This window comes from Salvia hispanica, chromosome 6 (genome assembly GCF_023119035.1).
Source record: "Salvia hispanica cultivar TCC Black 2014 chromosome 6, UniMelb_Shisp_WGS_1.0, whole genome shotgun sequence".
Taxonomy (NCBI): domain Eukaryota; kingdom Viridiplantae; phylum Streptophyta; class Magnoliopsida; order Lamiales; family Lamiaceae; genus Salvia; species Salvia hispanica.
Genome location: NC_062970.1, coordinates 38,372,975 through 38,400,797, shown reverse-complemented (window position 1 = coordinate 38,400,797; position 27,823 = coordinate 38,372,975). Strand labels below are relative to the sequence as shown.

General features: G+C 36.1%; 5 protein-coding genes across 6 annotated transcripts; 2 read left to right on the top strand and 3 right to left on the bottom strand.

The window, feature by feature from the left end:
• Positions 1-34: 34 nt before the first annotated feature.
• Positions 35-1,953, bottom strand: LOC125192056 (basic transcription factor 3-like). Its single transcript, XM_048089509.1, has 6 exons — positions 1,797-1,953; positions 1,271-1,338; positions 966-1,114; positions 797-853; positions 428-466; positions 35-333 (listed from the first exon to the last, which is right to left on the bottom strand). The coding sequence occupies exons 2-6, from the start codon at positions 1,336-1,338 to the stop codon at positions 149-151; spliced, it is 498 nt and encodes a 165-aa protein (XP_047945466.1). The 5' UTR covers positions 1,797-1,953; the 3' UTR covers positions 35-148.
• Positions 1,954-4,197: 2,244 nt separating this feature from the next.
• LOC125194246 (probable UDP-N-acetylglucosamine--peptide N-acetylglucosaminyltransferase SEC) lies at positions 4,198-12,804 on the top strand. The gene is made up of 28 exons (XM_048092363.1): positions 4,198-4,678; positions 5,481-5,626; positions 5,750-5,848; positions 5,936-5,986; positions 6,762-6,878; positions 6,964-7,020; positions 7,104-7,223; positions 7,365-7,427; positions 7,517-7,595; positions 7,723-7,832; positions 7,931-7,984; positions 8,067-8,134; positions 8,238-8,340; positions 8,524-8,726; positions 8,960-9,056; positions 9,946-10,017; positions 10,155-10,231; positions 10,313-10,429; positions 10,529-10,613; positions 10,689-10,856; positions 10,959-11,069; positions 11,209-11,295; positions 11,409-11,536; positions 11,621-11,703; positions 11,790-11,895; positions 11,986-12,132; positions 12,220-12,340; positions 12,449-12,804. Exons 1-28 carry the CDS (start codon positions 4,516-4,518, stop codon positions 12,560-12,562), a joined length of 2,946 nt encoding a protein of 981 aa, XP_047948320.1. The 5' UTR covers positions 4,198-4,515; the 3' UTR covers positions 12,563-12,804.
• Positions 12,805-13,432: 628 nt separating this feature from the next.
• LOC125194248 (cysteine proteinase inhibitor B-like) lies at positions 13,433-14,015 on the bottom strand. The gene has a single exon (XM_048092365.1). It carries the CDS (start codon positions 13,940-13,942, stop codon positions 13,526-13,528), a length of 417 nt encoding a protein of 138 aa, XP_047948322.1. The 5' UTR covers positions 13,943-14,015; the 3' UTR covers positions 13,433-13,525.
• Positions 14,016-15,987: 1,972 nt separating this feature from the next.
• On the top strand, positions 15,988-22,594 carry LOC125192795 (kinesin-like protein KIN-12B). The gene is made up of 15 exons (XM_048090449.1): positions 15,988-16,376; positions 16,455-16,592; positions 16,691-16,774; positions 16,855-16,968; positions 17,055-17,114; positions 17,195-17,248; positions 17,328-17,420; positions 17,595-17,690; positions 17,917-18,062; positions 18,413-18,562; positions 18,876-20,001; positions 20,085-20,183; positions 20,266-20,418; positions 20,501-21,277; positions 22,221-22,594. The coding sequence occupies exons 1-15, from the start codon at positions 16,086-16,088 to the stop codon at positions 22,446-22,448; spliced, it is 3,609 nt and encodes a 1,202-aa protein (XP_047946406.1). The 5' UTR covers positions 15,988-16,085; the 3' UTR covers positions 22,449-22,594.
• Positions 22,595-26,313: 3,719 nt separating this feature from the next.
• LOC125192528 (transcription factor bHLH49-like) lies at positions 26,314-27,345 on the bottom strand. 2 transcript variants are annotated; one of them, XM_048090129.1, is made up of 5 exons: positions 27,281-27,345; positions 27,093-27,167; positions 26,875-26,997; positions 26,725-26,803; positions 26,314-26,666 (listed from the first exon to the last, which is right to left on the bottom strand). In XM_048090129.1, exons 2-5 carry the CDS (start codon positions 27,156-27,158, stop codon positions 26,623-26,625), a joined length of 312 nt encoding a protein of 103 aa, XP_047946086.1. In that variant the 5' UTR covers positions 27,159-27,167; positions 27,281-27,345; the 3' UTR covers positions 26,314-26,622. The 2 variants fall into 2 exon arrangements, with proteins under 2 accessions (XP_047946086.1, XP_047946087.1); XM_048090130.1 differs by having other exon boundaries at positions 26,314-26,653.
• Positions 27,346-27,823: the final 478 nt, after the last annotated feature.

The window sequence follows — 27,823 nt, the reverse complement described above, 5'->3', positions numbered from 1 at the left end:
ATCACCAAGTAACTAAACATATTTGAAAAGTTAATTAAGAAAGGTGAATCTATTTGAGTCATTGATCGTGACATAGACAGAGTAATGTAAGAGATCTTTTAGATATATGGAAAATATAAGAACAGTCGAAAACTGGAAAATATAATCCTTAAGAGGTCTGGGTGTTTGTGTTTCCCTCCTCAGCAGCAGCCTCAAAAGTCTCACCGGCTACGAGTTCGGGTACATCGTCATCATCATCTTCTGCAGCACCAGAAGCTGTACCACTACCATCTGCCGCTGCCTGTTTCTGGAATTGTTCCGCTAACTTTTTCAAATTCTCCATGTTATCCGGGCCTGGGAATTATGAAAAATTAAGTTGTTTTGAGTACAGATATTTGTAAAAACTGGAAATCACAAGTTACCAAAAGAAAGGAAAAATTACACTTACCCAACTGGTGGATAATTTGAGGAAGAATATCCTGCAATTCTGCGAAAACCATAAAAGAATTACAATGACTTCAACTTTTGATGTTATCTAAGATTAGAAGACAACTGTTGAACGAAGCACATTCATTGAATAACAAATGTTGAGTTGAACGTTAGCAAATGGAAAATAATAGTACTAGTAAATGATAAGTATGAAGAAAGTTTATTAGATGATCAACAAACAAAAGTACATGATGTCATAGTAATGCTGTTTTTTAAAAAGTACTGTTCAAACCTTAAATTAAGAGGGTGTTTAAACTTTAATTTAAGATTTTAGTTCTAACATAGCAGCTATATAAAGTAGATTTCAAGTCAGTAGAACCAAACATACTCTTGTTCTGAGGAGTGCCACTAACAACCCATGTGTTGGCTGCAACAGATGCTTGAACTGAAAATAAAAAAATAGAAAAAGTATACAAAATTATTTAATAGAAAGCAAATAAAGATGATAAATCCAGAGGATTGGATAAACTACAATGGCAGTGGCCAGTGGGTCATACCTTTGGGGTTGACAAACTGTATCACTACATCTTCCTTGAAAATATTAACTTCCTCGATTCCAGGTATGGCATTCACTCCTATCCTCTTTAAGGTAGTTTGAAGCCTTTTGTCATCTGTCGTGGTCGTCTTGTGTACAGCCTTCTTCTTTCTGCAAACCACATAAGTGCTTTTATTTAGAAACACAAACAGAGCAAAGATGAAAGGATGATGGATGCTGATCTTCTGCAACCCATAGTTCTGTCTTGAGAACAAAATTAGTCAAAAACTATAAACAAAATCTTGCTGCATATTATCAAGAACAAACCTTCTCATTGTACCCTTCCCACCAGTGCGGACCGAACCGGCCATCTTCATTAACTTTTCGACATTCATCTATAATGAAGAGCACAGAGAGTAGCATAAAATGTCATGGTCTGTAGTATATTAGTACCTGATATATATCTAAAATAGCTACAGCATGCCAAAAACAAACGCAACTGCCAGTGTGAATTAGTCCAACAGCATATCGGCGCATATACAACAGCCATATACGATTGTTTAAGTGTAAAACTAATCATTGGAACAATAAATTTCAGATTTTGAACTAAACCAATAGCATCTGGTAATGAAATTGTGCAAGACCAAGAAAAAAGGCACAATTACAATAGTACGATAAACCAAAATGATTGCAGAATCATAGGATGAGCAAATGATTGCGACGCAGTAATCAGAATGAATACACCGATTTACATCAAAGTAGAAAACCACCAGCCTTCACTTCCCGACAGAATTGGGAAATAAAGCAAAATTCAAACATAAAACAAAAGGAAATCTGAAATCTAAGCGATTACCTCTGCGAAATGTGGAGTAGCAGAGTGGAGGGGGAGAGCAAGCGCAAGATGCAGAAAGAGGAGATAACAATAAAACCCTAGCGCCAACTTCAATTAGGCGTCAGGACAGATTTCTATTTGTATAGACAAAGAAAAGTTAGAAAAATAAAATCTATTTGCAGATTTAATTGGTCATTTGTTGTGGGTCAATGGAGGAACTCTGATGACCTGTTATTGTACGGATCGATGACTCAACGAATGAAGTCTAATTTTGTATTCACCACTAATTCATTCTGTTATTTTTCACATTTATAATCCATTTGTTTATTGCAGAAAAAATACAATTAAATTTATTAGTTAAATTTATTAAATATTTGTCTAGAATGAAAACTGAAAATAATGCAAGTTTATAATGACGGTGACAAATTTTAAAAATATGTACAATTTTAAGAACCAATTTACTTGATTAATTATACAAATTTAAGTTGAGTGTTTACAGGCCCAAGACTTTAATGGGCTAAAATAATCAATCTATTCGTAATGTCGAGAATTAATAGCTTGATTAATTGAACAAATTTAAGTTGAGTGTTTACAGGCCCAATATACTAGTAGTACTATATGAACGGAAAATCTTATATTCTGGCAAAATAAGATCTTTATCTATTTAATAATACCAAGAACTCAATCTTATTTGATATTGATAAAAGTTTTGATTTTAGATTCACATTTATAACATTATTTATCATCTGCTACATATTAATATTTTCAATTTGATTGTGCAAATAATCAATTTGAGTGTTTACAGGCCCAAGACTTTAATGGGCTAAAATAATCAATCTATTCGTAATGTCGAGAATTAATAGCTTGATTAATTGAACAAATTTAAGTTGAGTGTTTACAGGCCCAATATACTAGTAGTACTATATGAACGGAAAATCTTATATTCTGGCAAAATAAGATCTTTATCTATTTAATAATACCAAGAACTCAATCTTATTTGATATTGATAAAAGTTTTGATTTTAGATTCACATTTATAACATTATTTATCATCTGCTACATATTAATATTTTCAATTTGATTGTGCAAGCAATAGTTTTTAATCAGTCGGACACAATCATTTTTTACTAACACTTATTGTAATATCCTGGACACTTTTTTTGCAGCTCTTCTGGAGCTCATAGTTTGGAACAAAATCTGAAATTTACCCCAACTAATAAAAATAAGAAACCTGTTTGGTTTTGTTATATTTATTAATACTAACAAATAAAAATATTCGAGTATTTGTGTATAGGATATTGAGTAAAGTTGTGTTTAATCGTTGGTCTATTAGCAGATCAACAAATCGAAATTGTCACAGGAACTCATAATTTAAAAACAGGGACGTGTTACATTGTGTTTTGACTAATATCAACTTTATTTATTAGATTTGTGTATGCTATAAAATAATCTACATTATGCTACGTCTTATGATTATGAGTAGGACGCGTTACCTAAAAATGAATCGTTAATATGTTGGGTAAATTAACCAAAGCATAATCAAAACTATATTGGCACCACGGAACTGTAAATGAGTAGTTATAATCATAAAAATTAGTTTAAACTTGTTTTTAAGTTTACAATGTGAATAAGCCATACATCTGTACTTGAAAAATATCAAAAGGTCTGTTTAAAAAATGTAGTACTCCATGTTTTTGGGTGTAATATTTACAAATCAATATCTAAACCTAAAAAGAGTTAAAAATATTATTTCATCCGTCCCAATTTAATTGAATCATAATGTTATTTTTGGGACGTCTCAATAAAGTTGGGTTATTATTATTTGGGAAAAAACATAAAACATCTAAAAACATAAAACATCTAACCACTCTGACTTTATTTCGTCACCTTTTTTATCTCTTCAATTTTATTTTATTATTATTTAATCTTCCAACACAATTTCTTAATCTCATGTCTAAAAAAAAAATTAACTTCATTCAGAAGGAGTATTTATACCTTGCATTGGTATTAAATATACATATATAAGGTGTTTGACTTGTTACGACAGGATTAATAAAATATTGTCCATCTCCGTATAAAACATTCCAAAGAATACAACTCCTAGTATTATTGTACTACTAGCTTTTAACATAAAGTCATCGAATAAACCACTTGTTCAACTTTTATTCGATTACATTGTCACTGAATATTTTGATTCCTTTGAAGTCCCAGCATTCAAAAGGGAAATAATAAATATTCCTTTTTTTCCCAAATCTTTTAATATTTTTACAAATCTGTGATAATCGCACAAAATATTCAAAATTTTAATTCTAACCTTAAAATATTCACCCAATTTATTGGGACCGAATTGTCCTAAAAATTAAATTGGAGAAATCATCCTTCAAACTAAGTCTGTATTAGAGTATGTGAGTATTGGAATGAACCAGATGTTACCTCGAAGAATAGTGTGACGAGGAAAAGGGGATTCTCTCTCTCCTTTTCTTCACAAACACATTTATTCTCTAATCTCTCATTCCCTTTCCTCACCTCTGAGCTGCGAGTGTGAGAAGTAATAGTATTAAATGATTTGAGTATCTTCAATTTTTTCATGGCAAAACCTTTCTGAAGCACAATTATGTCACCCCCTCTTCCTTTTGCCGAAATTCTTATTTTATTGGGTCTGTGAAGATTCAGTTTTTAATACGGTGCTGGTAATTTAAATTCCGCGGCGGCGGGGATCGTGATCGGGAGGATCGGCAGTCATGCTGTCGTTGCAGAGCGATCCGCGGCAGTACAACCTCAGTCTGCAGCAGACCCAGCATGTGGCTAGGGTTCCGTACAATGTCGGCACCGATCATCACCGGGAGGAATCGTCATTGGCTTTGGTCTCTTCCAGTAATATCAAACAAGAGACTTCTCGTGAAGGTTTGATTTTTTTAAAACCTTAACTGTGCTTTTAGTGGAGGAGTTGTGCTCTGATGCTTCCTAATTTTTAATTAAAACTGCTGCTATAATTGGCTGTTTTATGAATTTTCTTTTTGATTTTGTGTTATTGAATTTTTATACACTTTTCATTGGAGGATTATTACCCTCAACCTGGAACTTTATGATTAGTATCTGGTTGGTAAGATCACATGTGAATTCGCAAAACTCCGTTGCTTTGATGATTTTGTTGAATTCAGGCTATCCCCTTCAAGAGCTTATAAGTTCTAACTACATTTAACCATCGAACTTTTAGACACCGATTTTTGTGGGTTTTATTATCTGCTATAGGGATTTGCTAACTGTGTAGGCTTTTCTATTTTCATATTGAAAATGTTTTTACGACTTGTCCAGTTTGAAGAAGCATTGCTTCCAAGTTTCAATTTTTTGTGCTGTGATAAGTTGTTGCTTCTATCTTATTATATGACCCTTTTAAACTAAATCAGCTACCTGTGAACCATGCCACTTCATTTGGTTTGAGATGGTACATCATGGATTGTAGTCAGTGTTATCTTGATTCTGAAAATGCTAGCTATGTATTTCAGAAATTGCCGTGTTTGTCAAAGTTTTATTTTTAAGTTGACTTGGAACCTCAATGGAATTGGACTTTGTATCGGGTTCTTTAGCCTTTTTTTCTGATTGCTTTTATGTGTGCATGTTACGTAGAATTATATAGTTCTTGTCTTCTTGATCAAACTTGGAGATAATTTATCTTTTAACATCTCCCTTTTTTGTATTGACGTAGTTGATGAAGACACACTCTTGAACCTTGCTCATCAAAATTATAAAGCTGGGAATTATGAACAAGCTCTAGAACATGGAAAGGCTGTCTACGAGAGAAACCCATGCCGCACCGACAACCTTCTTCTGTTGGGTGCAACCTATTATCAGGTTGCTATTTGGTTACTTTCATTTTTACCTATTTACCTGATTACTGCCTTTTACCTCTTCGAAACAGCTCCTGGACCTGGAAAGCAGACATTCGAACTTATATTATGATTTTTTTTTGGTCAGTTGCATGACTTTGATTCATGTGTTGCAAAGAATGAAGAGGCTCTTAGAATTGATCCACAGTTTGCCGAGTGCTATGGGAATATGGCTAATGCTTGGAAGGTGCTCCTTTAGATGTAGTGCACTCTTCTTAGTAGGTTGGATGTATATAACAGAGATGCTAAATATGTTGCTCTTGTTTTCTGCCAGGAAAAGGGAAACATCGATGTTGCAATTCGTTATTACTTGATCGCAATTGAGGTTTGTCTTCCTTTGGAATTCAGTTGCAGTTTGATCTATTTGCATGAAAAGCAATTATGTGCGTATGAAATATACATCAATTTGATTTTTCTTTAAAAATTTCCTTGACCTCCAGCTTCTTGTCGTTTGTCTCCAGTGATTTTCCTGTTGACTGATATCCATGAATTCCATTTTGCATACAGTCACTGGGTGTTCTTTTTATAAAAAAATCTGCTTATAAGTGTACTGGGAGAAACTTAGTAAGACTTTGTCCTATAAATGGGTTTATTGACCGGTCTTCTATGTTTCTTCATTTATCTGATTGTTACCAGTGTCCCTCTGCACAACTGCAATAATAGAACCACTCTTTCTGAAATTATGATATAATTAGTTGAAACTATTGATAAATATTATCGTGTGAGTGTGTGTATGTGTGAGAACCTTGTGGAAGTGATTCTTCCTAACTCTTACAGTTTCGCAGTACTTTCTTGAGTTAAATCACTGATAAAATTCTCCCATTATGATGTTCCTGGGATATCTCCTTCGTCAATCACATTAACCATCATGTCCACTTCCTTTAGCTGAATAATAGTTTTTGCTACTACTTTTTCTTTATTGTCGTCCACTAGTCATATGGTTTCTGGTTCTGTGATCTGTCTCATTAATCATTATAGGCTCTATTTTCTCATTCTAAATATATGAAATGATATGTAAAGGTTAATGCACGAGGTAATTGGCAACTTCTCATGCACTGGACTTGCATAAATAACAGCATTTCTGAACAATTTACTTGCAGCTCCGGCCTAATTTTGCCGATGCATGGTCAAATTTAGCTAGTGCTTACATGCGCAAGGGAAGGTTCACCGAGGCTGCTCAATGTTGTCGTCAAGCACTTGCTCTAAATCCACGTTTGGTAACTTTCATTCATCTAAGACTTGTCTACTATTATTTCCAACATGTTGTATCTTCTTATATCTATTTCACTTTAATTTCCTTAGGTTGATGCCCATAGTAATCTTGGAAATCTGATGAAAGCTCAAGGTTTGGTACAAGAGGTAAGTTAGCAGATGTGACAATTTTTTCCATCAAGCATGTTTTCCATGATCTGTTGCTTTGATGCTATGTTTCCTTTTCTCAGGCATACAATTGTTATTTGGACACACTTGGAATACAACCCACTTTTGCTATTGCATGGTCCAATCTTGCTGGTCTTTTTATGGAGGCTGGTGATCTTAACCGGGCCTTGCAATACTACAAGGTAGAATAACCGGTTTAGTCTTTTTGGATATGATCATTTCAATGACCTTGCTGTGTACATTCATATTTTCTGGTTTGTTTTTGATATGGTTGGTGTCGTGTTCTCGTGTGCTCTTCTCACTTTATTTCATGTTACATCCAGGAAGCCGTCAAGTTGAAGCCAAACTTCTCCGATGCCTACTTAAATCTTGGAAATGTTTACAAGGTTAGTTTTATTCTTTTTACTTGTATGGTAAGTTAGCTGCAAATGGGGCAAGATTATGGAGAAAGACAAGTCTCCTTTATGTTCTCCAGGCCTTAGGAATGCTGCAAGAGTCTATTGTATGCTACCAAAGAGCCCTGCAGTCAAGACCAGATAGTGCTATGGCTTTTGGTAAGTGATTCAGGAAACATTTTCATCTTTTTCGTAGGTGACATAATTGCATAATATTTCACAGAACTGTTACTCTGTTAGAACAAGTTGTGATTAAGTGGAAGTGCTTTATGATCCTCAACTGCAGGCAACTTGGCAAGTGTATACTATGAGCAAAGTAACCTTGATATGGCAATAGTTAACTACAAGCGAGCTATTGCCTGTGATGCTGGATTTTTGGAGGCGTACAATAATCTGGTCAGAAGTCTTTTTTATAAGTCCATCTAGTTATATTTCTTTAGTCGAAAACCTCAAGCAATTTAGCTGATTATTCTGTGTTGGATTTTGATTACTAGGGTAATGCATTGAAAGATGCTGGAAGAGTAGATGAAGCAATTCATTGCTACCGAGTTAGTTTCTGTTCAGTTATATTAAAATGTTTATTATATAACTGATCTCTGCATGTACTAAGTATGTTGTTTCCTTGTGAAGCAATGCCTGTCTCTTCAACCTAGTCACCCTCAAGCCCTTACAAATCTTGGAAATATTTACATGGAGTGGTATGTTTGATATCAATGGACTAACTTATGCAGATTGCATATACTGTTTCTTTTGCTCTTTGCTGGGTTGTTGGTCATGAAATCTGTCTTCTGTATGTTGAAGGAACATGATGAGTGCTGCTGCTCAATGCTACAAGACAACGTTAACTGTTACCACAGGACTCTCTGCTCCTTTCAATAATTTAGCCATAATATACAAGCAACAGGTATGGAGCCATCATTTTCCTTTTTTGTAATTTTGTGCAGTGCCCTAGTTAATAGAATTCAAAGTTGTCTTTTGTTACAATAATTTCTTGCCTGATTGGAGTGAATGATATTGATCTGTTCAATTACACATTAACATGGTCATGATGAGAGAGTTGCAACTAACATGTTTAGCTGTATTACAGGGTAATTATCCTGATGCAATATCGTGCTACAATGAGGTCCTCAGAATTGATCCATTGGCTGTTGATGGGCTTGTCAATCGGGGTAACACTTACAAAGAAATTGGAAGAGTAAATGAAGCCATTCAAGATTATTTGCGTGCTATTACCATCCGACCAAGCATGGCTGAGGCTCATGCTAATTTAGCTTCGGCTTACAAGGATAGGTACATTTTTAGGTTCCTTCCAGCAGATGTTTGAACTAGTTGAGAAGGTCTAGCTACTCATGTCTATCACTTGCTCTTGCTATTTGCTACCTTTAGTGCTTTGCAGGAGCTATTCACCACAAACACTCACGCGCGCGCAGACACACACACACATGGAGTTATATTTATGAGTATCTATTTCTCTAGAAATTGTCAGCATGTGCTTTACATCCTTTTGTTTGGGGTACCTGCAGTGGCCATGTAGAAGCTGCGATTAAGAGCTATAAGCATGCATTGGCATTGCGTCCAGATTTTCCAGAGGCGACCTGCAACCTTCTTCACACTTTGCAGGTACATATCGTATTCTATATGTTCTTTCTTGAAGTTTCTATAAATTAATCATGCGTTAAGCATCCAGATCGTGTGCTCATCCTCTACATGAATAGCTGCTTCTGTTTGTTTCCTTCTGCATTCATGAGTTCTTACACGCACATTTTGCATATTTAGTATGTTGTTAAAGGTTTGCTGTCATCCGAACTTTGTGCAAGTGTCTAACTCTTGACCATGTAACTTAGTGAAGTCTTGGAATATGATTATATTCAGTGGTCCAATTTGATCTAATGTTTGTGGACTTAGCGTGAGTATAAAAGTGATGAACTGATGAAATTTTTGTGCAACATAACACCTAATCATGTTGCTGCTATTGACGTACACTGTGACGGGTGCACTGCCATAATTTGAACCAACCCAATAGTGGCATTGTATACTGTTCAAGGGAACTCATTGTATTATTGAAGCTGTGAATCTTTTAATGCTAACAAGAATGATGTGCAAAAAGACTTTCTGTTTGTCCCTAAGAGATAGATAGTATGATAGAAAACTGGGTCTGCAAGAGCAGGTTCTAATAATCAATTTATGTGGTGTTGAGCAGGATACTCAGCTGGTTTTACTATATCGTTTAACAGTATCTATTTGTACATCTTGGCATTTGGATTTTCATTCTAGCCCATCTACCATGTTACTTCAACTATATTATAGTCTTCACTATACTTGTTAAAATTGATACAGTTCTGTAATTGTTCAACTGTTTACTTCCTAACTTGTTAATGTATTAAATTCTTGCACAATTTAGTGAAATGTTTATAATTTTGTGTTGTTTGCACTTTGTCTCTTTTGTATTTTATCTAGTGCCTAGTTGATCTTTCTCTAACATGATTATCTTGAATAAAATTTACCTCAGTGTGTGTGCGACTGGGAAGACCGGGACAAGATGTTTGCTGAAGTTGAAGGGATACTTAGAAGACAGATAAAGGTTTTGCTAATCATCACAATCAGACTCTCTAGTCCCATCTTGATTTGGCGACCACCATTCATCATTTCCTGATTGAACAAATATAGACTTCAGATATTCATTTTGTTCATCACCGGCCTTTTATGTATTCGTTGTAGATGTCAGTTATTCCAAGTGTGCAGCCTTTTCATGCAATAGCTTATCCTCTTGACCCCATGCTTGCTCTTGAAATCAGGTAATGGCGTTCACAACTCTTGGTTGGGCATTCTCTAATTCATTAGTAAATTTTGTAACTTGGAGGTTTTGATACATGCAGTTGGAAATATGCTGCACACTGTACTGTTGTTGCATCCCGATACTCACTTCCTCCTTTCAACCATCCAACTCCACTACCAATAAGGGGTGGGGGCAGGAATGGCCGGTTAAGAGTTGGGTAGGTCCATTGACGATTTTTATTGTGTACAGAAGTACCCTCCTTTTTTCACAGTGACTGATATATATTAACTTGTTTATTGTTTTGTGTATCTCACAGATATGTGAGCAGCGACTTTGGTAACCACCCTTTGTCACATCTTATGGGTTCAGTTTTTGGAATGCATGACAAAGATAACATTGAGGTTAGTGTATTCTGTACATAGATTGGTTAAGTTCTGACTTCCTCTTGGTGTGCTATAAGATTGTTATAATTGTAGGTTTTCTGCTATGCATTAAGTCCAAATGATGGTTCTGAATGGAGGCTGAGAATCCAATCGGAAGCTGAGCATTTTATTGACGTGTCATCTATGGCATCCGATACTATTGCAAGGATGATCAATGAGAATCAGATTCAGATTCTTATTAACCTCAATGGCTACACTAAGGTATTAAACATATCCCATTGCCGATTCTTTGCTTGTTTTGTTTGCATATCTGTAGATTGAATCTTCAGTGCGATAGTGATTGGTTTGTTTGCATATCTGCAGGGGGCAAGAAATGAAATATTTTCAATGCAGCCTGCTCCTATTCAGGTTTCATATATGGGATTTCCTGGGACCACAGGAGCAAAGTACATACATTATTTGGTCACTGATGAGGTATAATACTAGTGTTGTACTATCTGCATTGTTTGTATTGGAATCTGATACATGTCGTCCCCTAGCATCCAAGTGCTGTTATTGATCCATAATTCAATGTTTTCCGGGTCTCCCTAACTGTTCCGTGTTTTTGTTGCAGTTTGTGTCACCTATGTGTTACTCAAATATCTATTCTGAAAAGATTGTCCATCTACCTCATTGCTATTTTGTGAACGACTATAAGCAGGTAAACATTGAGATTTTCTCTTTCTTTTCTGTTTTCCTAGAGGAACTATTCTTTTTTTGGCTGATATTGTATATATATTTTGCTGACTCCTAACCTGTTGCAATGTCTTTAAGAAAAATCTCGATGTCCTGGATCCAAACTGCAAACCTAAGAGGTCAGACTATGGGTTACCCGAAGACAAATTTATATTTGCTTGTTTCAATCAACTCTACAAGATGGATCCTCAGATTTTTACAACCTGGTATATATGGTCAAAATTATTATGTTTGAAAATTGCCATCTTACAAGTTGATGATGCGCTAAGAATCTTCTTTAATGACTTCAGGTGCAATATTCTTAAGCGTGTTCCAAACAGTGCACTTTGGCTTCTCAGATTTCCGGAGGCAGGAGAGATGAGGCTGCGTGCTTGTATGTTCATATGTACCTGTATTATGTTCAGTAAGAGAGAGGTGTAGTTGGATGACATTTACTAAAACTTTTTCCCTCTTGTCCAGATGCTGCTGCACAGGGGGTGCAACCAGACCAAATAATATTCACAGATGTTGCAATGAAACAGGAGCACATAAGGCGCAGTTCATTAGCAGACCTCTTTCTTGATACGTATGGTTCTTTTAGTGCAGCTTTAAGTTCAATTAGTATGCTGTTTAGACTATTCTGATCTCATGTTGATTCTGCTTTAATGTCAAATAGACCACTTTGCAATGCACATACTACCGGGACAGATGTTCTTTGGGCTGGTCTACCAATGGTTACTCTTCCTCTCAAGAAAATGGCTACTAGAGTTGCTGGTTCGCTTTGTTTGGCAACCGGGGTTGGGGAAGAGATGATTGTGAATAAGTAATGCATCTTTACATACGCTAATCTCATACTATCAAATTTCTTTCGCTGTTTGGCTGACTGTGACTGGATTTTTAACATGATCAGTATGGAAGAGTATGAAGAGAAGGCAGTTTCTCTGGCGCTTAATCGCGAAAAGCTGGAAGATCTTACCAAGAGGCTGAAGGCGGCGCGCCTAAGCTGTCCTCTTTTCGACACAGCATGCTGGGTTAGTATCACCATCATCATCATCATCATCATCATCATCACTCCACTCAAATTTAATCAGATCTTTGTCTTGCTGATTTTATGGTATGTATGGGGTTTGTATGATCAGGTGAGAAATTTGGAGCGTTCCTATTTCAAGATGTGGAATCTGTACTGCTCAGGGCAGCATCCCCAACACTTCAAAGTTGTGGAGAATGACTTGGAATTCCCCTATGACAAGTAGATGTATAACAAACGGCATTTGTAGATAAACAAAGTGATTGTCAAAATCCTCATGTGTCCTGTCATGGCTACCCATTTCAGTTATGAAATAGAGAGAAGAAATTACTACTACTACTCCTTGTTTATCTAGTAGTAGTAGTATTTTTTTATATCTAAGATGGGGGGAAAAATAGTATGTATGGGAAAATTTACTTTCGTCCAAGTGAGTGAGGTCAATGAAAGAATGCATTCTCAAAAATTAAATTTCCTGGATAAAGTTTGCATTTAGTGCCTCTGATAAAATCATAATTACAGTATAAATCATAGAAGTGGAGAAAAAGATAATAGTAGAATCTCTGCCTCTGATAAAATCATAATTACAGTATAAATCATAGAAGTGGAGAAAAAGATAATAGTAGAATCTCATCTTATCTAACTCTAAGGATGCAAAGTGCTATCTAAAACACTCCACTTTATTACGATACATATGTGTGACTAAAAAAAAATAGAAAGATGCTCATCCAATTGCCGATATGATGATATCTGAAAAGTTGTCTGAATATTTTTCTTACAATTGTTCTCAAATTACCCATGGCTACCACACAAGGTATTGAGATATTGCACTACACCATACAAAAACGATTATGATTAACATTATAATTATAATTTTAACACACACAGACACGATGATAATGTTACTGTAAATTATAAGTACGTCATCATTAATTAAAAGAAAACAGTACTAGTTGGAGAAAAACTAGTGGTTATTTTTCATGACTTTGGAATGATTGATTAAGACCGGAGAAATGATAATTTACCAATGATTAATTAGTAGATTATAATTTTGCTATAAAAAAACATGTAAGTTGGAGGTTGTGTACAAAAATAGAGATTAGGAGGAGAAGCTCACCCATTATTACCCGTACTCGATTCACAAAGTCTCAACAAAAAGTAGAAAATAGGAAAATCTGATAATTATGTTATCCTAGTTGGCGGCGCTATTAGTAGAAGGCGCAAAGTCGAGCAAATCCTTCTTATGCAGCCACGGCTTGACCAGCACCACCGCTTCAAAAGTCTCGTGCGGCCCCCCGCCTCCGAGCGTGGCAGCGGAGATCTTGAGGTAGTACTTGATCCCGGAGACGACCTGCGTCTCCGCCTCCACCACCTGCGAGAACACCAGAAGCTTGTCGCTACCGTTGGCCTTGTGAATGTGACGGTCGTTGTACTCTCTGACGCAGTATCTCCCCAGCTCTTGCACTTCCTTGTTGTCCCTCACGTTCCTCACCTGCATCCGCCCCCCCACTTTTCTGCCCACCGCAGCGGCGTGGCTGTGTTGCGAGATAGCAAAGAGGACGAAGACGAGGAGGAGCCGCGGTGGAGAAGGGAATCTTGATTTGGCCATTTCAGTGAGAGTGAGAGTGTGTTTTCAGTATGAGATGAAGATGATGTGTTGTTGTGCTGTTGTGTTGTGATAATAATACATATACATATAGATATATAAAGAGAGAGATGTGTTGAGTAATTCAAGAGAGATGACACGTAAGGAAGGGTGTGGCACAGCAACGAGGTGCCGCGTTTATGTAATGCAGAGGCCAGAAGATAGAGTTATGCTCTCTTTTTGTACTCTTCTCATCCTTCACTATGGCCCTCTGCCTCTGGGGCCTACCTAATGCTGCTATGCTTATATTGTTTGATGTGCCTGACTCCAATTCTGTTTTGAGTTATACAACCTCTCTCCACCAAAATTTGTCCCACTTTGATTCGGCACAAATTTTAAAAAATATAATAGAAAATAAGTTGAAAAAATTAGTGGATTGTGAGTCCTACTTTTATATATTTAGTTTTATAATTAAATGTGAGTAGGAATGAGTTAGTGGAAGATGAGGTTCACTACAAAAAATGATACTCCCCCAATCCCGTAAAAGTTGAGACAAAACTTTTAAGCACGGGGATTAAAAGTTTATGTTAAATAAATAGGAGAGATTAAAAAAGTAGGAAAGATAAGAGAGAGTAAAGTAAATGATGGAATAAAAAAAGAGTGATTAGATGTTTTGCCTTTTGCTAAAAGAGGAAATGATCCAACTTTGTTGGGACGGACAGAGTAAAAGTGAAATGGAACAAATTTTGGGAGAAGGACGGAAATAGGAAAATGGGACAAATTTTGATAGACGGAGGTAGTACTACTGTTCTCGTCCCAAAAGAAATAACAATATTTACAATGGTACCAAGTTAATGCATAATTAATAAAATAAGAGTAGTATGAAAATTAATTAATAAAATAAGAGTGATGGGAAAAATAGTAGTTAAAAATTTAAAATAATTTTTAGTAAATAATGAAACCAACATTATTATTTAGTGTTTAATAGGGTATCCAATCCCAATCTCATAACTTTCATTTTAATTTTTCTATTCTCTTGGTCCAAAAAATAAGAACATTTACTAGTACTACACAAGAATTATACATAATTGGGGTATTTGGTTGCAATGAATTAAATACTATATCGTATGTTTGGTTCATGAGATTTAATTCCACAACTCAATTTTAGATGGATAATCATGAGATAATTAGTCATAGCTAATTCCTCAAACTAAAATAATCTCACAACTCAATTTTAGATTATATCTTAGTATTACTATTTTATCTAAGAAATCAAACACCACCAATTAGTAAAGCAAGAAAAATGAGGAGAATGATGGTTAAAATAGTTAGTGTAGTGAGACCATATTATTACTAATGTTTAATAGTAAGTCCTAGTGATATAAATTGTGAATAAACTGATGTATATGCATAATAAATTTAAGAGAATTTTCCATAAATGTAAATGAGATATTTTTATGAGACATAAGACAAATAAAAATGTCCTTAATTGCTAATACATTCAATTACCAAATAACAATTCCTAAAAATTTGTATCATTCAACGTATATGACATTTTAATCGGTACAAACATAAACATTAGTGTATCAAATTATGACAATATTACAAACGTACTATTGAGAGTATTAAATAAGTAAGAATTGTAGGTAGACCAAAGTTACAAAATGAGTCAATACTTTGGGACGACGGAAATACTCCTATAATTTAATAAGTGTGTTGTTTGAGATCGTCGTCAATTTTAAACAACATTTTAAATCACAAAAGTCAAATGAAATGAGATAATATAATGACACACATTCCACAAATGACAATAAGATATATATAGTGACGAACAATAATATTCAAATATGTAACAATTATAAAAAAATGGATCAATTTATGACCAAAAAATCATTTCAAGAAACAAAATTAATATAATATGGAGTAGTATGATTTGTTGACCGGGTTATGCCCCGAATCTCGTCCACCAAAATGGGGCCCCGAATTGAAACGTTCCGAAAATTGAAATTATAATATTGTTTCCCTAAATTTCAATTCAAAAATCTCCCTCTCTTCTCCGACGGCTACTTCTTCTTCACTCTCTACTGTTCAATTCTTGTGCCCTTCTCCTTCTCAAAATTCATTTCCACAGACATACAAGTTCTTCCACCATAATTCAATCTTCACGATGAAGAATTTCATGTCGCCTAGAAATCTAGTCATGAGAGAGAATCATGAAAACATCGCACCATCCCCGAACCCCAAATCGAAGCCTACCACACCAAACCCTAATCGGAAGCTCAAATCCAGCAAAGAGAATGCACCGCCGACGCCAGCCTCAGATCCCAAGTCAATCGCGTCGTCTCCAGCACCCGCCAAGATGAAGAGTCCACTTCCGCCGCGCCCACCGCTCAAGCGCAAGCTCGCAGACTCTGATTACTCTGCGCCTGCCGCCAATTTATTGGATTCCGGCGTGAAGGTAACGACCTATTGCTTTCATACTGCATTTCCCCCTAAATGCGAGTTTATAACTGAAGGAATTGCCGTTGTAAACTAGGTAATTGTGCGAGTGAGACCACCAAACAACGAGGAAGAAGATGTAGGGGATGTGGTTTACAAAAAATCCCAAGATTCTTTAACTATATCAGGTCAAACATTTACGTTTGACTCAGTGGCTGATATTCATTCAAAACAGGCACGTCGAACATTTTTCTCGTTGAATTAAGCTGGGAGCAGCAAGAAAAGTTGAATATGAATAACCGATGAAACTTTGTCTTGAAATATTTGTTCCAGAGTGACATATTCGAGCTCGTAGGTGCGCCATTGATTGAGAATTGTCTTGCTGGGTTCAATAGTTCCGTCTTTGCATATGGACAGGTAAGTTGATTTCCACTTCTTCAGCATGAACTGTTCGTGGTATAATGACTTTTACACATTTAAACCAATTGTTTTATCAGACTGGAAGTGGAAAGACGTACACGATCTGGGGTGCATCCAACGCCTTGTTGGAAAAACATGGGCAAGGCCTAGCGCCACGTGTATTTCACAGACTCTTTGAACGGATTAATGAGGTTGCTGCCTGATTATTTACTACAGTGAATTTGTAAAATTTCATGCATGATTATTTTCTCAAACATGTAATACCTTTTCATTTCAGGAACAGAACAAGCAAGCCGACAGAAACCTGGTTTATATGTGCCGCTGCTCTTTCCTTGAGGTAGGTTATAATCGATTCCTTGTTATGCAGAATACTATCTAAGCTTTTTTTGTTATCTAATCTATATTTCATGTAAACAGATCTATAATGAGCAAATAACGGATTTATTGGAGCCAAGTCAGAAGAATCTTCAGGTAATTATTTCAACACTTTAGTCTGTATGCTGTATGTATTTATATACGTGTAATTGTTTTGTTTCCTTTCTCATTTCAGATTAGAGAAGATGCTAAAATTGGTGTTTATGTCGAAAATATAAGAGAGGAGTGTGTATCTTCAATGAAGGATGTGTCTCAACTGCTGCTAAAGGTTTGGTGATGCTTTTTGGAATCTTCATCTGGAATAACACATCTTCAATGTAGCATACATTTTATTGGCTTCTCTTGTGAATGCTTTTGGAAACTGATTATAACTATCAAGTAACTTTGGACATTCGAAGATCGCGAGTCTTCATTCCTCTCATTTTGTATACTATCTTCACAGGGATTGTCAAATCGGAGAACTGGTGCTACATGTGTAAATGCTGAAAGTTCTCGCTCTCACAGTGTTTTCACTTGTGTTGTTGAATCTCGTGGCAAGGTAGTGGAGTCCTTAAACTGAACATATGTTCCTCTTGTCGAAGTTAAAACTTAAAAGTACTCTCTATCTTGAGTCTTTGAGAATTGATTAACATAGGATAACTTTTTTGTTGGTTCTGCATGACACATAAAATATATTTTTTTCGTTTTGTTTCTTTTGATTGACCACCTAACTTTTAAAACTTATTAAGTGATTGCTAACTAGAATGTATCATATATCTATACAGAGTGCAGCTGATGGTTTAACCCGGTTGAAAATGAGCAAAATCAATTTTGTTGATCTTGCTGGATCTGAGAGACAAAAGCAAACAGGTGCAGCTGGAGAACGCTTGAAGGAAGCGGGGAATATTAATCGTTCTCTTTCACAGCTAGGGTATGTATGGCTTTCAGCATTAGTCATTTTGACACAATTATGATTTTTAGATTAATACTATGTGTGTATATGTGTTTTGGGGAGTATTGTCTTGTTTACACTCCTTGCACATAAGTTGTGATCTGTTTAAGGCCACATGTTTTTTTTCTACTGTGTTGATTCTAGAACGTGTTTTTGAAGTTTAAAGTGCTTTTCACTCATGATTCCATAATATGCATGATAATCATCTTTTTTATTACAAACATTACTCATGCTTTCTGTGTTCTGTTGTCATTTGTCTTATGTCCATGCATTGGTATCTGTAAGTTTAGTTATTATATGGCTGATTGTGTTTCATCTGGGAATTGTAGGAATTTGATAAATATTCTGGCAGAAGTTTCCCAATCAGGAAAACAAAGGCACATCCCCTACAGGGATTCAAAGTTGACTTTCCTGCTGCAGGAATCACTTGGGGGGAATGCAAAGTTGGCGATGATATGTGCCATTTCTCCATCTCAAAGGTGATATCTGGGGCCTCCGTATGAGTTATAAGATCAAAGAAAAATCTATTCTATCATAGAACATGCATTTATGCTAGTGATGAAATCTGAATGGGGAAATATTGCCCTTAAAAATTTCTTAATTTGCTTATAACGCATAAGTGTTTAGGATAATCTTGATTTTTTTTAAAATGTGTCAGATGACCTGGTATTTTTGTAGGGGCAGTGTGTTATTGAGCCAGGCACAACCCAAAGACCCATAAGAAATGGAAAAACCTGAGTTTATAATGATATTTATTTGCTGTATCACTTATACCTAATTTACTTTTGGCAGCTGTAAGAGTGAGACTCTCAGTACTCTGCGATTTGCCCAAAGAGCTAAAGCAATCAAGAACAAAGCAATCATTAATGAGGAGATGCAAGAAGATGTAAATGTCTTGCGAAAAGTCATCGGGCAATTGAGGGATGAATTGCACCGAATGAAGGCTAATCAAGATCAAACTGGTCAAACTGGAGCTTATGCAACTGGATGGAGTGCAAAAAGAAGTTTGAATCTCCTAAGATTTAGCCTCAACCGGCCAATGGTGTTGCCTCATGTTGAGGATGATAGTGATGAAGAAATGGAAATAGTGGATACATGTGAGACAACGTCGTTAATCCGTGAGGAAACAAGTGCCTCAACTCCTGGTTGTGAAGATGCAGATGTCCATATGGAAGATGAATCGTCTGAAACTGCTGATAAGAATAAATCTAATGTCATAAGCCAGAGGATAATAGTGCATCCAGAGATATCTCCTGAGATCGAATCAGAGATGGCATCCGAGAAGGGTTTGGGTGGACAGCCTGTTCTAAAGTCACCCATTCCTAGTGTTTCACCCATAGTGACCAGTAGCAGGAAAAGTCTTAGGTTATCATCGACCTCAACTGCTTCACAGGGCAATTTCAATGCTGCAAATGCATCTATTGCAAAGCCTACCAGTAACATCCTTTTGAACTCTCAATCTACTCGCAAATTTTGCTTGGCTTCAGCCGAACAATTAGCTGCTACTCTCAACCATGGACTTGATATACTCCAGAGTCAGCGCCTTACTCCTGCAATGCGAAGATCATCATTTAGATTCTCTTGCATGCCAGCTGATTTTAAGGCAGTGGTACCTGTTGTCAAAGTTGATGTGGGTGTTCAAACTCTTTCTCATGATGAAAAATCAATTGACAAGGGCACAGGAGAATTCCTATGCAGTAAATGCATGAGTAGAATCTGTGAGCAAGAGGCCATAAATAACGATGATGCCCAAGATATGCAGCTAGTACCTATTAATGAGTCATCAATGCTTACATGCAACAAACTAGCTCCAAAAGTACGTGAGCCAGAGGCCGTAAATAACGATGAAGCCCAAGATATGCAGCTAGTACCTATTAATGAGTCATCATCACATACATGCAACAAACTAGTTCCAAAAGTACGTCATCTGGTTAATTGGTGCATGCTTTACATCCAACCATTTTCAAGGTTTCTTACGTTTGCTGTTCGATCATCTTTCAGGCAGTGGAAAAGGTTCTGGCTGGAGCTATCCGCAGAGAGATGGCATTGGAAGATATTTGTGCAAAACAAACTTCTGAGATAACACAGCTTAATCGTTTGGTAAGTTTGTCAACTAATCTAGAATACACTATTTCAATTGCAAATTATTTGATACAATTCTTCTTATTGAACATTTGTACAGGTCCAACAATATAAACATGAGAGAGAATGCAATGCCATAATTGGTCAAACTCGTGAAGATAAAATTGTTCGGCTTGAGGGCCTGATGGATGGAATATTACCCACTGAGGAGTTCATGGAGGAGGAACTCTTGTCATTAACTCATGAACATAAGGTACAATCATACATTTCTTGTAAGTCAACTGGAATATGGAAATATTATGCTATTGTGTCTAAACGTGAACTCATATCTGCAGATTCTTCAGGAAAAATGTGATAATCATCCAGACATTTTAAGAACACAAGTTGAGTTTAAGAGAGTTCAAGATGAATTAGAAAGATATCAAAATTTCTTTGATTTAGGCGAGAGGGATGTTTTGTTGGAGGAGATACAAGACTTAAGAGCTCAACTCCAATATTATCTGGATTCTTCACCAAAGATGCCAAAATGTGAAACCGCTCTTCTACAGCTTACATCCTGTGAGCCTAGAGTTGCTCCTGCACCTTCTGCTCCTCATATATCAGAGAGTCCTGAGGAGAGAATCCAATGGACTGAAGCAGAGAGCAAATGGATTTCTCTGGTAGATGAACTTAGATTGGAACTTGAAGCCAATCAGTCGATCTGTCAAAGACAAAAGCAAGAACTTGACATGGAAAAGAAGTGCTCTGAAGAGCTTAAAGAAGCAATGCAGATGGCAATGGAAGGCCATGCGCGGATGCTTGAGCAATATGCTGAGCTTGAAGAAAAGCACATTCTATTACTTGGCACACACAGAAGTATCCAAGATGGAGTTGAGGATGTCAAGAAAGCAGCAGTAAAAGCAGGGGTAAAAGGCGCTGAATCAAAATTTATCAATGCTTTAGCAGCTGAAATTTCAGTGCTTAAAGCGGAAAGAGAAAAGGAGAGGCGGCACTTTAGGGATGAAAATAGAGGGCTTCAAGCCCAACTGAGAGATACTGCAGAAGCTGTTCAAGCAGCAGGGGAATTACTTGTTCGGCTTAAAGAAGCAGATGAAGCCATGGCTGCTGCAGAGGTGAGTTTGGACTCACTTTACCAACATGATTTCCTGTCCACATTGATAATATTTATGTCTCAAGTCTTTTAATAGCTTAGAAGGCTGCTTAACTAAATTGGATGAACGTAAGTTCAATCCATCTCTCAATTTGTCTTACTGGGGAAAAAATTGAAAAGTAAAAAATGAAGATGCTTCAAACCTTGTGTGGATTCCCATATGGTGGGTTACAACTTACTTTGCCTTTAAAACAACAATCTTGGGACCATCTCTAATTCATGTGGAAATTCTTATTCTCTTTTAGTGCTTTAGGAACTAGAAATTCAATACATCTCTCTGTTTGGCACAAAGGAAAAAAACAGTTGCTTTAGGGAACTGGTGAGTTTGGAGTGTATTCCTATCTTTCTGCTCAGGCATAAACTGTTCCATAAAAGAATTTTAACTTTTGATTGTGAATGCTCTTGAGGTTGTTGTTTGGGATTATATTTTGCAGCACTAATAGACAGCTGAGCAGTAAAAATATCCTGTGTCAATACATGGCTGACCATCAGGACTTCTTGCTATTATCAAATTGGACTTGCATAGTTTTGTAAATAAATGTTACACTTAAGTTTGATAATATTTCTATGGCCTCTTAATGTCCAATAGATTTTCAAATGATTATTATATAGTATTAATTCACAGGGGAAAGAATTCTTTTGGCAAGTCAAAATTAGAGTGTGTTATCAACCTCTGTGGTTATTGTTGTATTTCTAGTGAATTTGATGATCAGTTTCCTCTCTCATTGGTGTGCTGTGTTAGATTAACTGTCACTGCTGGAGTTCTCAACTGTCAAGGAAACCTGTTCCTTGTAATTGTCATTGAACAATTGCAAAGTTATCCTATTAGTTTTTACATATTTGTTGTAAACGTTATCTCAAAAGTGACATGAATATAAGAAATCAACATGCTTTTTAACATGCAGAAACGTGCTATAGAGGCAGAGCTGAAGACTGAGAATGCCTACAAAGAGATTGAGAAATTAAACAAGTTGCTAGTAGCCCCTGACATGCCTGAAGAAGATGAACATGCTGGTGTTGAAAATAATGGAGCTGATGATGATCAGAGATGGCGAGAGGAATTTGAGCCATCTTTTGGTGCTGAAGATGAGCCCCCATCATGGTTCTCAGGTTATGACCGTTGCAACATATAGAACTCATAAATTCTTTTTTCCAAGATGACATTACCTTGTCCTTGTGTGGTCCATTGTTGTATGTAACACAGCCTGTCAGATAGTATAAATAAAAAATGTATTCTAACGATTGCCAAATCAATTGAAATTTGAAATATGTTCATTTACTGCTTGTTGGTGTGAATTAGTTAGTTGGTTTTGAGTTGAGGGACAGAGTCGACCTGCTGCGATGGTGAGAGGGAGAGACAAGGCTTTTTTGGAACAGGAAATGCAATGTTTGTTTGGTATTTTCATAGTGTGGGGCCTGATTTGTGAGACAAATGGGACTTGTTGAGAGATGCTGAGATTGAACATATTTGTAGGTTTTTATGTCAATTAGATAGAGAGACCACAAATGAACAATGTCAGTTTACAAGCCATATCAATTGCTAGAACTGAGACTATTCGAGATGGAATTGTGTGGCATTGAATCGATATAGGATTAAAAAGACAGTGAGATTATAAATCGTAGGCTCAATTGCAACGATCGATCATCGGATTGTTGAAATTTTGCTAGTATATTGAAATAAAAGGAGTTTGTCAGACATTTGTTGTTTTTTATTAAATTGGCAGAGTTTGTTAAAAGCTCAATAGTCATTGTTACAATTGCATTGCAATCAATCACGAGTTCGTTAAAACTTATAACTCGGAAATACTTTGTAGTACATATTTTACTTGAACACACTAAAAAGAAAACAGAATCCTTTGACATTGGTTGAATTATTTAAATTGCAAATTTAACTCGTGTTGTATTTTATTCTAAACATCCCAACATGTCCGACCCCATCGCAACTTAGAGCATCCGCAATGGTCGGTAGGCCAGCCATAAGCCAGCCATTCTCTCCCCTGCCACGTCAGCAACACTAAAAAAACCACCTGCCACATCAGATTTAGGCCACCCATAGGCCCACCGCAATAAAAATAATTCAAAATATACTATATTTACGGAATTAAATTTACGACACATATACTGAAAAAATTCGTTAATTTTATTTAAATAAAAAAAGTACATTAACCAAAAATAAAAAAAATTACATAATAAAATAAAATCCGGGCTTCCACACACGAGCCACCGCCCCACTCTACTCCTCACTAATTTATTAAAAAATACATTAACAAATGTTAGTATGCTTTGAATCCATTATAGTTTGCCGCTAGCCGAACGGGGGTCTCGGTCCGGGGGCGCGGAGAGGTCCCCGGGCCGACGGTATGACATGTTTCTGTTTTAGGTCTTAAATTTGTATTGGGTCTAGCCCGTCGTCTGTGTGCCTATTTAAAAATTACATAATTAAAAAAATTCATAAAAAAACATTTAAAAAATACATTATATATTTTTTCAAAAAAAAAAAAAAAATTAAAAAAATTAAAAAATAGCGCTGGCCGATCGCTGGCCGATCGGCACGCCACAATGGCGGGCCGCGCATCGGCTAGCGCATCGGCCAGCGCAACGCGATCGGCTAGCCCACGCCGAAATTTTGGCCGATTTCCCGCTAGCCTACTCCAATGGTTTGGCTAGCCACGTCAATCGGCTAGCCGATGGCTAGCCTACCATTGCGGATGCTCTTAACCTAAGCTTCATGTACTAAAGCAGACTTTATATACAAAATTTTAAGAAATGTAATGGAAAGTAGTTGAAAAAGTTAGTGGTACCTAATGCTTTTATATATTAATTTTATAATAAAAATGTAAGTGAAATGAATTAGTGAAGTATAAAGTTTACAACCAAAATAGTAAAAATAAGAATATCAATTAATTAGGAATTGATTAAAAAAGAAATTGGTGCCATTTATTGAGGAAGGATGGAGGGAGTAACATCAATCTACGAACCTTTCGTAGTAGTTGTGGACCCTTTATTGGTTCGTTAGAGCATCCGCAACGGTGGCGTCCGTCCGTCCGTCTGTGCCGCTGAGCACGAGTTCGTCCGTCCGCCGCTGCAAGCTGTCCGTCCGTGCCAGCGGCACAGCGCTGCTCTTAGCTAAGAGCACGTCCGTGCCGCTGAGCAGCCCTACGTGGCGTCTTCTTATTGGCCAATGGCATAGCCGTTGACAAATTTGAAATTTCTTTTTTTAAAAAAATTCATAAATAATTCAAAATAATACCAAAAAATAAAAATAAAATTGGATTCCCAAAAAATACCGAGGTGTGCATACGACGAGGTCTCCCCCACGCCGAGGTGTGCATACGATGGTGAACGAGAGGATCGAAAGAAGATACACAATGCGCGATACAGGAGCCCACATTGAGCTACAAAAAGATCTAATCAATCACATTTGGGCGAAATTCGGCAACGAGTAGTGTGTCTTTTTAATTTTATTGATTTTAATTGTGTAATTTTTAATTTTTAGGATTTTAATTATGTAATTTTTAATTATTTTGTAATTTGTAATAGTATTTCGGGTATTTTTAATGCATTTTTAATATTGTGGAAATGTTTTTATTTAAATTAAATAATAGAATGGTGAGACCCTTGAGCTTGTCCTTAGCTAAGAGCACGGATGTGGATGTTGTGCTCTTAGCTAAGAATAAGGAGCAAAAGTGGGTTCGGGCACACTTCCGTACTCTTAGCTAAAAGCACGGATGAAGATGCTCATATATCCGGAGTAATTCATGTCAATAAATCCATTATCCACCATTGTTTTAACTTTTAAGAAAGTCTAATGTTCAACTTATGATATTTGCTTTGACTTAATTTATTGGTTTTTTAATTGATCGAAATCTTTTTTCACCAACCATCTTTGACTTAATAAATCAAGATATGATCCCTTTTCTACCATAATGTATAACTTAAACATTATCCTCCTTCCCTTCACCAATAATCATCTCATTTTGTCATTTTCATTCATTTACTAATAAATATCCTATTTATCTTTTTTACTACCTCACATTTAACTAACTTTATTTTACTCACATTTCACTATAAAACTAGTAATGGAGTAATATAGTACTTATATAATAATCAGACATTGTTGAAAATTCTGAATCCAAATGTGTCGAATGAGAATACTAAGAAAATGGTAGGACATATCCTTTTAAAAAAGAGAATACAAACTTGAAATTTTAGAAGTGTCTCTAAAAAAGGAAAAAAAGGTTGAAAGGATAGTAGTTTTTGTTTGAAAACATGATAATGTTGTACCTAAAAATAATGTTAAATTAGATATCAATACTCCTGCGGTATTTTAAAAAAATATCTCATTTTACTATTTTGGAATGTCGGTGACTTAAAATTTTATTTAATTTTCAATATTAGATAAACCATAAATGACAGTATCATTCAACTAACTCATTAGGGTCACGTTCTATTATAAAATCAATTTATAAAAGTTTGAGTCCACATTTCACTAACTAATTTCTCTATTTTCATAAAATCAAACAAAATTTTAAAATTTGTGTCGAGTTAAAATGAGACTACAAATGAAGGATGGAGAGAGTTGACTACAAAAATTTCCGATTCTATCAAAGTAGGAAAATAATAGAAAAAATAAATAAAACTATGTTGCAATTCATTTTGCCCACTCGCAAATTCGCCGTTTGCTAAAACCATTGGTAACACACGTTTATTAACCATCTAGTAGAATAAAAATCACCATTGAGGCATGCAACTTCCAATCTTTAAATAAAAAATTAAAACCATTGATTAGATAGTGTAAACAAGTAAACAGTAAAATCACAAGAAATAAATCAAATGTAATTTGGATTACAGCTCAATTTCAAGAAGACATTTGGTCCAACTAACAGCTGTTTAAAGTATGACAAATCTAATCTTGAAAAATTTTATAGTTTCCATTACATTCCCAACTATCAAAGTTGAAATTCAAAATTCATTAAATTGAACCATAATAATTGCACTAGATAAATGATTAATATGAATATCCACAAGGAGAAAAGGAAGAATATTGTTAAAAAAAAATTCTAACATGATAATTGTCCCTTCATCGTCTAGTAGTACTACTAACTAGTTTTGTTGTGGATACTTTTTTCCCCAAAAAATTGATAATCATATCAAAATACAGAGCAAGAAGCAATGAAGGGGAAGGCTCCATTTTCTGTCACCACTTCTATAGCTTGAAAAGGCTATGTACAGAAGCCACTCTCACTTGGGTCTTCAAATTGAATAGAAATCAAGAATGGTAGTATATGAAAATGAGTCCATCATAGCTCAACTTTCATTTGAGCTTTGGGAAGAATCCCTGCACATATTAACTGAACACTTATCAAAATTTCATTCTTTTTTGACATTCCACACCAAAATGTAACACACCTTGAAAGTTTTGCATCTGGCCTGGTCCGAATCCCATCTGCACAACGCTATGCAGTTCGTCTTCCCAAAACGAAGAAACCTACACAAGATCATATTAACACACAAAATTCTCATTTCTAAAGCTGGATCAAGGCTCAAACTACCACATACTTGAGAGGCACCAAAGTTGTCCATTTGAATCCGTTTGTTTCTCCCATTGCTAGGCTGGAAAGGCGGATCGTTCCCACATGGAGATGGACACGGTGAGTACAACGAGCCACGAGAGTGGAACATCTGTAGCATTACACTCAAATCAGCCCCACACTAGAACACAAGCTGCAAAAAAAGTTGATGATCTGTTTTTTCAAGAATAGTTTCTTGCCACTTACATCCTTGGACATTGGTAGTGGTTCCATGTTGAAATCCATTCTTGGATTAACAGTAGCCAGTTTCATCGAAAGGAACTGCACAATAACATTGCCAATTAACAAACTGTAGAGACATTGACCTCAACTTGGTGGTGTAGAGACTGCACATAATTAATGATCTCATCAAGCATAACGGCTTTGCCACTAACCTAAACATAGCACCATTTATTTTTGTGAGAAGTGATTATCCTGAAAACTCTGAATCTGACCACAATGCTACCTTATTGCAACATTTTCATCCTCTCACTGATCCCTAAACCAACAACATTTAAAGAAAAGTAAAAAGTATTGGTGTTAGTGTTGAAAGAGTGAATTTGATTAGTACTCGGACATGGATGTAGTCCTTAGGTGGTTCTGGAAGATGAGGTCTCTTTGTTTGGATGTGATTGGAAAGCGTTGAATTGGTGTGTGATGGTGGCGGAAGAGAGTTGCCTAATCTCCCAATTAGCTCTCGGTTTTCACCAGCATTGCCATTGTTGTTGTTGTTTGAAGCAGTTGGAGAGGAGACCATTGCTGACTCAAAGGGATCATTCTCCATTGAATTTGATGACGGGGTTTTGCGGAGAAAAGATCTTTCTTGGAACACAAAATGTGGAGCAGGAAAGGGTGATTGGCTGATTGCGTTTATGCTGATCATTTAAATAAACAGACAAAACAAGTGATGAATACTGTTTGTACTGCCAAAAAGGAAG

Bases quoted from the DNA above. Each gene is read 5' to 3' on its own strand.
- LOC125192795 (XM_048090449.1), top strand. From the start codon at position 16,086: ATGAAGAATTTCATGTCGCCTAGAAATCTAGTCATGAGAGAGAATCAT. The intron at 17,249-17,327 runs GTAATTATTTCA...TTCTCATTTCAG, and splicing joins CAAGTCAGAAGAATCTTCAG to ATTAGAGAAGATGCTAAAAT. The intron at 18,563-18,875 runs GTGATATCTGGG...TACTTTTGGCAG, and splicing joins GCCATTTCTCCATCTCAAAG to CTGTAAGAGTGAGACTCTCA.
- LOC125194246 (XM_048092363.1), top strand. From the start codon at position 4,516: ATGCTGTCGTTGCAGAGCGATCCGCGGCAGTACAACCTCAGTCTGCAG. The intron at 7,985-8,066 runs GTTAGTTTCTGT...TTCCTTGTGAAG, and splicing joins AAGCAATTCATTGCTACCGA to CAATGCCTGTCTCTTCAACC. The intron at 10,857-10,958 runs GTATTAAACATA...GCATATCTGCAG, and splicing joins ACCTCAATGGCTACACTAAG to GGGGCAAGAAATGAAATATT.
- LOC125194248 (XM_048092365.1), bottom strand. From the start codon at position 13,942: ATGGCCAAATCAAGATTCCCTTCTCCACCGCGGCTCCTCCTCGTCTTC.
- LOC125192528 (XM_048090129.1), bottom strand. From the start codon at position 27,158: ATGAAACTGGCTACTGTTAATCCAAGAATGGATTTCAACATGGAACCA. The intron at 26,804-26,874 runs GTATGTGGTAGT...GATCTTGTGTAG, and splicing joins ACAACTTTGGTGCCTCTCAA to GTTTCTTCGTTTTGGGAAGA. The intron at 26,667-26,724 runs GTGTGTTACATT...ATAAGTGTTCAG, and splicing joins CCAGATGCAAAACTTTCAAG to TTAATATGTGCAGGGATTCT.
- LOC125192056 (XM_048089509.1), bottom strand. From the start codon at position 1,338: ATGAATGTCGAAAAGTTAATGAAGATGGCCGGTTCGGTCCGCACTGGT. The intron at 1,115-1,270 runs GTTTGTTCTTGA...TGTGGTTTGCAG, and splicing joins GGGAAGGGTACAATGAGAAG to AAAGAAGAAGGCTGTACACA. The intron at 334-427 runs GTAAGTGTAATT...CATAATTCCCAG, and splicing joins TCAAATTATCCACCAGTTGG to GCCCGGATAACATGGAGAAT.